Source organism: Hordeum vulgare, chromosome 7H (assembly GCF_904849725.1).
Source record: "Hordeum vulgare subsp. vulgare chromosome 7H, MorexV3_pseudomolecules_assembly, whole genome shotgun sequence".
Taxonomy (NCBI): domain Eukaryota; kingdom Viridiplantae; phylum Streptophyta; class Magnoliopsida; order Poales; family Poaceae; genus Hordeum; species Hordeum vulgare.
The window spans coordinates 19,931,967-19,942,503 of NC_058524.1; the positions used below are offsets into that span (position 1 = coordinate 19,931,967).

General features: G+C 42.3%; 1 protein-coding gene across 1 annotated transcript; it reads right to left on the bottom strand.

Annotated features, from left to right (window-relative positions):
- Positions 1 to 7,666: 7,666 nt before the first annotated feature.
- On the bottom strand, positions 7,667 to 8,463 carry LOC123412538 (leaf-specific thionin-like). The gene is made up of 3 exons (XM_045105484.1): positions 8,211 to 8,463; positions 8,062 to 8,130; positions 7,667 to 7,971 (listed from the first exon to the last, which is right to left on the bottom strand). The coding sequence occupies exons 1-3, from the start codon at positions 8,443 to 8,445 to the stop codon at positions 7,871 to 7,873; spliced, it is 405 nt and encodes a 134-aa protein (XP_044961419.1). The 5' UTR covers positions 8,446 to 8,463; the 3' UTR covers positions 7,667 to 7,870.
- Between the last annotated feature and the right edge of the window lie 2,074 nt (positions 8,464 to 10,537).

Genomic DNA, 10,537 nt, shown 5'->3' on the forward strand with positions numbered 1-10,537 from the left:
CGATCACCTCGCCGTCCCGGTTCCGTTCCGGCAAACGGGACCTCGATCCGTCGACGGTAGACTCCGGTAGGAGGATTTGAACTTTTGGTTCTTCTAGGTGGAGTTAGCAGAGAGTTCTGTGTCTGTTAACACAGAGAGAGAAGAGTGTTGTGAGAGAAAAGAAAAATGAATAAAAACAAATGATGTATTAAATGCGTATGTATGTATGTATGTATGAGATGTGATGTATGTATTTGCGTATATGGATATTTAGAGGAATACGGTATTTGCACGGTTAGGTATCTAATAAAAAAGATGAGTAAATGGCCTAGGGTCACTTACCGGTGGGGCCAATGCACCCTCTGTCTATGACAGGGAGGCCCCACGCGAGAGTTAATATAAATAAAAAATAATAATGTTTTATTAAATAAATAAATAGATATATTAGTTAAAATAATTATTAACATAATTAGAGTATGACACGCGGGTCCCCCACTAAACTAATCTGATTAAATAATATTTAATCTTAAATAAAACTTGTGCCTATGACGTTCGGGACCCGCTGGTCAGTTGACCAGTCAAATGTGTGTCAGCATGACATCACGATGATGTCATAATAGGATTTTATTAAATCTTTGAAATCTGTTTTTAATTCCTAAATAATTAATAAAACTTTGAAAATTAATATAAAATAATCCGTAAGTCAGATCATAATATTTTCAACATGAAAGTTGATCAGCAAAGCGAGATGAACCCGGATGCACGGCCAGTTCGTCTGTCACGCGTCCCTAGCATAGCAAACATGGAACTTTTCCATCGTTTCCAGTATAACCGGTAGTAGCCCGAGACCCGGAAAATATCGTCAGATATTCTTCCGACCCGTCTATGACGGATGTTGCTGCGTTAGCTCATGTCTAGCCTGCATCTTTCCATGTCATGCTTTGTGTTGCATCGGTGCTATTATTTATTGTTTCTTCCCCCTCTTCTTACCGGTAGACCCCGAGACTGACGCTGCTGCCAGGTACATCTACGACCCTGCCGATCAGTCCTTTGCTGCAGAGCAGCAAGGCAAGCAAACTCCCCTTGATCATTCCTATATCGCCTATGTCTTTCTTCCTACTGCTTGCATTAGTATTTTGCTACTGTTGTAGTTAGCTCCTATATCTGATGCATAGCCTGTTTTTGATGAACTGCTACTTTCAGTCCTGTACTTTAAATATGCTTAGTATAGGTGGAGCAGTCATCCCCTCTGACCCCGTAGATCAGTTGCCCCGCTTGTTTTCAAATCTCGATCTCTGATCGACAAGCCAGACCCGACACAGCACATTCACCCCCCTTCGTTGTACGACGCTACAGAGATACTATCGGGTACCGAGGGTGACACCTTGCTAAGTACTCCTGATGATATCTCTGTAGTATAGCTAGTCGGTCGTGGTTATCGAGGGTGATTCCTCTTTCACCATTTCCGATGACGCCTCTGTCGTGCAACCCCGCGAGTGTGGGACCCCCGAGGGTGATTCCTCTAAGACCACCTTGACGGGTACATCGTTCGGGATCCAACGAGGGTGATACCTCGGATTCCCCCCGATGTTACGACCACACAGTTACTCGACCATGTTACCGGGATCTTCGGTGACTAGTTGTAAGACGGGTGGATTTCCCGCGAGACTATGTTGCTGGCCTAATTAAAATGCTAATGGATTTGGGTATTTGATCTGGGTTGGTCGGAGACCTTTTCGCACTAACCGGCTACGCGGGAAGAATTATGGGTACTCGGCGTCGCGGTATCAGCCGAAGCTTTTCAGATGCCAGCAGTGTAGCGGCGCGCGCCCGAGTGGTCCCGAGATGCATCGCGCTTGTGATTAAGGGATGCTAGGACTGACTTCGGCCGCCCACGCCACGTGCAAGAGCGTGAAGGGGAACTGGGCCCACGAACCCTTTGTGCTTAGGATTTAGACCGGCGGGCTGGCCTCTCTGATTAGTCTTAGGTGGGGCTGCGATGTGTCGATATTCCGAGGCCGGGCAGGACCCAGAAAAGTATGTCCGGCCAGAGTTTTATCGAGCGTGACGGGACATGTGGTGCACCCCTGCAGGGATGAAAATTAACTATTCGGATAGCCGTGTCCACGGTTACAGGACGACTTGGAGTTGTGCCCCGATCTTATACAACTACAATTGTTACTTAACTGGAATTAGTTTGCCTCGGGATTGCTTCCTCGCAGGGAGTCGAGGGAGGATCTTTAGGCGTGACCTCACTTTAATATTGCTGCAACAATATGACTAGTAATGTGTTACCCCTGTTCTACTCTCGTCTATTGCTGCAAGACCCTGAAGATGCTAGTCTTCGATAGGACTAGGCCTTCTCTCTCTATTCTCGCATTGCTGCAGTCAGTCCACATATAACCCCCTTCTTTGATACTGATGCATAATTAGAATAGTTCTGATGTAAGACTTGCGAGTACTTTGGATGAGTACTCACCGCTGCTTTGCTTCCCCCTTGTCCCCTTGATCCGTTTGCTGCGACCAGATGATGAAGCCCAGGAGATGGAGGTCCCCGCCACCGACGACTGCTACCCGACGGTGCCTACTACTACCTGGAGGCCGCTGATGATCAGGAGTAGTTAGGAGGTTCCCAGGCAGGAGGCCTCGCCTCGTTCGATCGTTGTATCTTTTGTGCTAGCCTTCTCTAAGGCACCCCATGTTGATTTATGTCTGTACTCAGATATTGTTGCTTCCGCTGACTCGTGTGTTTATCGAGCTTTCGTATTCTAGCCCTCGAGGCCCCTGGCTTGTAATATGAAGCTGATGTTATTTTATTTGTGTCTAGAGTTGTGTTGTGATATCTCCCCGTGAGTCCTTGGGTTTGATCGTACGCATTTGCGTGAATGTTTAGTGTACGATTAAGCCGAGGGCGTCACACGTGACAAGGTTGAAGTGGTCACATGGAGGCACACATTTTTCCAAAATATTGCAACCACATAAGCTTGCACATGTAGGCCTAGAGGAACCCGTGACACGACATACATTATAGCAGTTTCTTGTCGTGGTGGAACAACAGCAACTCTTGGCCTCTATATGGGTCTGTTGAAGGACTAGTCCTAGCATGAGTACTCCAATAATGATACTCTTAAGACTTATGGTTTCCATATTCACCTTGTATGTATTTATCAGAAAACCAACTGATGAATCTAGTATAGGAAGTATTCCATGGTGACACCAAACATGCCACATTGCACGAAGGTATTGAATGAACAATTATTTATTATTGTGGTCTGGTTTTACTTCCAGCAAACAAACACGAATAATTAACTAGTAATGGCGGTGCAGGCATCTCATATGGACGTGCAATTATTGTCATCAACATTGTTTACAACCTTAATGCATGCCCGTCACACTCATACACCAGGCTGGCCTAGAGGAAAGAGTGATCACGTCACTACTCTTATTATAATGCATGATCTATCGTACATGTTGGATCAATAAGTAGATTAAAGAATCTTTGTGCTTATATTATATCCTTGATTCATGAGATTCATAATGAATAGAATCAATGCACAAGTTTGATTGAATCTGGGATGACTACTAGTATATGTTCCATGTAGAGTACTTCACCTAAAACTTGGTGTACTCTAGATAATTTTTATGATTCTACCACCAACTCAAATTTGATTATTATTTATGTTATATTCAACCGACTTTTCGACACATATGACTGCACATATTTAAAACAACATGAGCGAATATAACAAGTTTTTTCTCATTAACTGTATTTTTTGAACATACCCATCAATGTATGCACGAGAAATTATGAGTTGGATTTGTGTGACCTGTGAAACATACTACCTATTAATCTATTATTTCACCACTTGTTAGTTTTACTACATAAGGGGTCGTCTAACAACCGCACATGCATGCTTAGGTGTTGGGGCCGATAAATTGTGTGCTTAGATAATAAAAAATACTAATGAAAAAAAATTGAGAGCCAAGAAATTACACATAGTCACATAGAATATTCTGTCGTACATTCTTATCGCGTACATCATCACCAACATGTATAAAACAAGCAAAAAATATAACCATAAGAGACCCAAGATGCCTAACCTTTTCTATCATGAACACCAAATGGTTTCATATAATACTCTCTCTAGTACATATTAATTACTGAAGTTGTACTAAAGCTGCAATGATTAATATGAATCACAAGGATAGAAATTTGAGCACAAGAAAATATCAGTTGTCCCAAAAGTTACAACATACCTAAATGTATTAACATTATAACACCATTGTAATTATCCAAAAATATTTTGCATGTAACATCTTGTACATATATGCATGTAGACAAAGCTCTAAATGGTCCTAATCAAATCCATATTGCATTTTTTGGTATTTTGTAACTAGTCGTGGACACGTTGCCCATGTTTTTTTCTTTTCATTTATATGCGGTAGAACATATTCCCCTTTAATAACTATCTATGAAAGTCCAAGAGCCTACAAATCCCCCTCCTTTATTGCGATATAATTGCCAAGTCACCATGCACAGAAGCCCGAGTATCCCTCAATCAAGAGTTTATTTCTTTTTTCCGTTCTTTCATTTCCTTAGTGGCCTCTTGATGTTCGAAAGAACTTGCAAAGAATATTTAAATCTGTGGGATTCCCTATATGCAACCTAGATGGGACTATAGCTGCAAAATTCAATGAGTCCCTTGTGTTTCTTTTTTATCACGATATACGTCCTACACTTCTAATAATATCAATGAAATCATGTCTTGTAATAAAAAACATGTCATGTATCACTTGGTCACTCGAGCATTACTTTGGCATCCCTCATGGGGGCTCGTGTATTCGAGTACCACGCAAGCGAATTTTTTTCAGCCACGCGCAACTATATTGATAACTATAGCGTGACGGAAGGACCAAGTGGAACGATGCGTACATACGTATTAATTTTCATAGTAGGTATAGATGTTTTATTCCACTAACTTATTGACACATACCACTCCATATATTCAAAACAACATGATTCAACATAACAAGTTTCCGTTCATTAATTGTATATTTCTAGCATCCCCATCAATGTATGCATGAAAAATATGAATCAGATTGGTGTGACCTCTTTGGCATACTACCAATTAATCTATTACTTCATTTGGGTGATGAGTTAGTTTAGGACCATCTCTTGTATAGCGTCGTAACATGATAGACATATAGTACCTACCGATCGAAGGATGATTTTTCATTTATTAACCAGCACTTGTTTGTTGTACTACATACGTGCATGTAAGGGGCCGGCTAGAAACCACCCATGTATGGTTAGATGATGGGGCCAATTATTTACGACCTTACAATATTGAAAATAATAATGAAAAAATGTGACATCCAAGAAAGTACACTTAGACGCATAGATTATTCTTGCGTACATAAAACCAAAACAATATTAATTTGTACATCGTCATCAACATCTAAACAAAGAACAAATAATCTAAGCATAAGACAAGCAAGATGCTTAACCTTTTCTATCGTGATAACCAAAATGTTTCGGATCAATTATTAACACTGACTCATGCCACTCTTTCAGTCGATAGCTTATGTTTTCTTATCTTTTTAGTAGATTTTTGTTTTGATGCTTTTCATGGTATAAATATTATATTTTTGTTTTGATGCTGGCTTGTATTGTATGACTGCTATTATGGGTCGTGAGACCCTTAATGTGTAATAATATGTGTGTGGCTCTTCCGAGCCTCTTAAATAAAGCTTGTATGGTTATGGTTATGTTGTGATGCCATCAATGTATCTATACATATCGGTATGCCATGCGTACGTGTGTCTTACTTGATATGTATGGGGTTCGAATACCTAGTCGTGAACTTTAGTAGCACTCCTTACAAGGAAATGCCCCTTTGTGATCCAACGAGCCTTGGTAGTTCGCTACTGCTCCGGACACATTGGTTGACCGGCATGTGTCCTTCTTAGCTGTTCTGTCTGTCCCCTTTGGGGAAATGTCGCGCGACGTAATGGAGTCCTTGTAGCTTGCTACGACTCGTCTACGTTCGTTGATGACCGACACCTACTTTGTTGGGTCATGTATGCCTGTCCTTGTGCGGAACTGCCAGTTTGGTTTATGACTAGACATGTCGATCCGGGTTCTTTGACATTGGATTGCTAGCGACACTATCGCATACGTGAGTCAAAAGACGCAAACGGTCCCGGCTAAGGTAAGGCTGCAGCCGTGGAGTTAACCGTGCGTGAGACCACAAAGGGATGCGATGTGTTACAGGCTGGATTCCTATGGCTTAGGATCGGGGTCCCAACAATACATACATACATACGCATCTAATACATCATTTATTTTTATTTTTTTTCTCTCAAAACTCTCATCTCCCTCTCTGTCAACAGACAACAGAGAAACAACTCTCTGCTAACTCAACATAGGAGAACCAAATGTTCAATCCTTCCTACCGGAGTCTACCGTCGACGGATCGGGGTCCCGTTTGCCGGAACGGAACCGGGGCGGCGAGGAGAACGACATGGTGGGAGGAGCCCGAGGAGGGGCTCACCGACGTTGACGGGAGGGGCCGGTGAAGCCGTAGTTCGCGGGAAGGACGGGGTTGACGGCGGTGATGACACGGTGGTGGTGATGCCGGTGAGGACGGTCGGTCGTGCCGGCGAGGAGGAGCCGGCCGGAGGTTCACCGAGAGGGGCCCCGGTGAGGAGGGCCCCCGGGATGGAGCCGCCGACGGGGAGGGGCTCGGCCGGGGGGGCTCCTAGGGTCGGTCTCCAGGGGGGGTGGTGCCGCGGTGGGAGAACAAGGGGCCTCGGCCGGCGGGAGATCTGGGGGCCGCCGGCGGGAGGGACCCGACGAGAGGTGGAGGAGGTGGAGAGGAGGGGCACGGGTGAGAGGGAGCTGCTGACGGGGGGGCTCGCCGGCCAGGGAGGAGGAGGCCGTGGGGGGGGCGACGGGGGAGCTCGCCGACGGGAGAAGGCTCGCCGGCCAGGGGAGGAAGTGGATCTGAGGGGGGGGCGAAGGGAGGAGAGGAGGGCTCGTGGGGGGTGGGTGTGGGGCATCTGGCGTGGGGTGGGGGGCTCTCGTGGACAGGGAGTTACGGGAGAGAGAGAGGTGGGGGGTTGCGTCGGTGGGGGTGGGGCCCCCCACGAGGGGGAGGCTGGCGGCGCTCGGTGGGAGGGGAGGGAGCGAGAGGGGCTCCCTCGCCAGGGGGAGGCGCTAGGGTTTGAGGGATGGGGTGGCCCTTTTCTCGTCTGACTTTATTTTAATGCTTCGAATTTGATTCGGTTTCAACCAACACGAGATCATTGATATCACTTCCGATGACGTGGCATCATTAGCGCGGGATCAGTGTCGCTTAATTACAATCATTACTATAGCAAAACTCGAGGATGTCACACCATATTAGGGCATCGTGTCAAAATTTAGCATCATTAGCCTAGTAAATATTTCTCAGCTAATTTCCAAAGTGTTTGTCCAGAAAGGAACTTTTTGAAGGAGGTACTGTCTAGACATGTCCTAATGATTTCAAATTTTGATATGACCTTCTGATGCTCAAATAATAACACTCCTCCAAATGATTTGAAATATGAATGACGAGGTCGTGCAGTCGCACTGGTTGATGACTAGTAATATAAATGGAAAAGGAGATAATAATTAAATTATCATTTACCACACAACCACACATTATAATAATACATCACATTATATTGGATATGACATACGTTTCTTACAAAACGATGAGCACATTAATTATCAATAATATCGCATCACCGAGACACTTACAAGCAGAAATAAATTGACACACTGGATTGAACATGTTATCCAGTTATTCAATATAACATTGACACTCCCGTATATTCAACATGAAATGTCGACTGTCACACTTTCTTAAGCAAGGACTTCGCCAAATTCATAATCCTTAGTGCAGAGATGGTAGCATCCAGTTTTGCAATGATCTTTGACATCGTTCACTTCTTGACTCGCAACAACTGAATGGAGAATTGTTTCCATTAGAAACAATCACTAACTCAAAGTGAATAATAATATGCAACGAATGGTCCATAACGTCTTTAGCTTACCAGAGTTGATGTTCCCGCACAATGAGGACATGCATCCCAACTTGCAGAACTCAATGGATTTTGCTTCGTCTATAAAACAAATATGTATGTAAATGGAAATTTTTACTCATGATATGAACGATAACGAGAAGGATGGATTCAGAATTTACCTGCGTCCGTGACAAGGTTGAAGCGGTCACATGGAGGCACACATTTTTCCAAAATCTTGCAACCACATAAACTTGCACATGTAGGCCGAGAGGAACCGGTGACACGACATACATTATAGCAGTTTCTTGTCGTGGTGGAACAACAACAGCTCTTGGCCTCTATATGGGTCTGTTGAAGGACTAGTCCTAGCATGAGCACTCCAATAATGATACTCTTAAGACTTATGGATTCCATATTCACCTTGTATGTATTTATCAGAAAACCAACTGATGAATCTAGTCTCGGATGCTCTCTATTTATAGGAAGTATTCCATGGTGACACCAGACATGCCACATTGCACGAAGGTATTGAATGAACAATTCTTTATTTTTGTGGTCTGGTTTTACATCCAGCACACAAACACGAATAATTAAATAGTAATGGCGGTGCAGGCATCTCATATAGACGTGCAATTATTGTCAATAACATTGTTTACGACCTTAATGCATGCCTGTCACACTCATACACAAACACGAATGGCCTAGAGGAAAGAGTGATCATGTCACAACACTTATTATAATGCATGACCTAGTGTACATGTTGGATCAATAAGTAGATTAAAGAAGCTTTATGATTATCTTCTATCCTTGATTCGTGAGATTCATAATGAATAGAATCAATGCACAAGTTTGATTGAATCTGGGATGACTACTGGTATATGTTCCATGTAGAGTACTTCACCTAAAACTAGGTGTACTCTAGATAATTTTTATGATTCTACCACTGACTCAAATTTTATTATTATTTATGTTAACTTCAACTGACTTATCGACACATATGATTGCACATATTTAAAACAGCATGATCGAATAAAACAAGTTTTTCTCATTAACTGTATTTTTCGAACATACCCATCCATGTATGCACGAGAAATTATGAGTCGAATTTGTGTGACCTGTGCAACATACTACCAATTAGTCTGTTATTTCATTTGGGTTGTTGGGTTCGTTTAGGACCAACTCTTATATAGCATCGTAACAACATAGAGATAAACATTACCTAACGATCGTCCGATGATATTTGATTTGTTAAGCACCACTTGTTTGTTGTACTACATACGCGTATGAAAGGGGTCGTCTAACAACCGCACATGCATGCTTAGGTGTTGGGGCCAATAAATTGTGTGCTTAGATAATAAAAAATACTAATAAAAAAATTGAGAGCCAAGAAATTACACATAGTCACATAGATCATTCTGTCGTACGTTATTATCGCGTACATCATCACCAACATGTATACAACAAACAAAAAATATAACGATAATAGACCCAAGATGCCTAACCTTTTCTATCGTGAACACCAAATGGTTTCACATAATACTCTCTCTAGTACATATCAATTACTGAAGTTGTACTAAAGCTGCAATGATTAATATGAATTAGAAGGATAGAAATTTGAGCACAAGAAAATATCAGTTGTCCCAAAAGTTACAACATACCTAAATATATTAACATTATAACAACATTGTAATTATCCAAAAATATTTTGCATGTAACATCTTGTACATATATGGATGTAGGCAAAGCTCTAAATGGTTCTAATCAAATCCATATTGCAATGTGTTGGTATTTTGTAACTAGTCATGGACACGTTGTCCATGTTTTCTTTATTTTCCTTTAGATGGGATAGAACATCTTCCTCTTTAATAGTTCTCTATGAAAGCCCAAGAGCCTACAAATCCCCCTCCTTTATTGCGATCACATTGCCAAGTCACCATCCATGGATGCCCGAGTATCCATCAATCAAGAGTTTATTTCTTTGTAGTAATCAAGAATCGGTGTTAATTGAATTCAATGGTGCGGCTTGCGAGGCATCTCCTCTTCTCTTTTTTCTATTCTTTGATTACCTTAGTGGCCTCTTGATGTTCGAAACAACTTGCAAAGAATATTTGAATTGGTGGGATTCCCTATATGCAACCTAGATGGGACTATAGCTGCGAAATTCAATGAGTCCCTTGTGTTTCTTTTTATCAGGGTATACGTCCTACACTTCTGATAGTATCAATGAAATCATGTCTTGTAATCAAAAACATGTCATGTATCACTTGGTCACTCGGGCATTAATTTGGCATCCCTCATGGGGGCTCGTGTATTCGAGTACCACGCAAGCGATTTTTTTTCAGGCACGCGCATCTATATTTAAAATTATAGCGTGACGGTAGAACCAAGTGGAACGATGCGTACGTACGTATTTATTTTTATAGTAGGTATAGATGTTTTATTCCACTAACTTATTGACACATATACCACTCCATATATTCAAAACTACATGATTGAACATAACAAG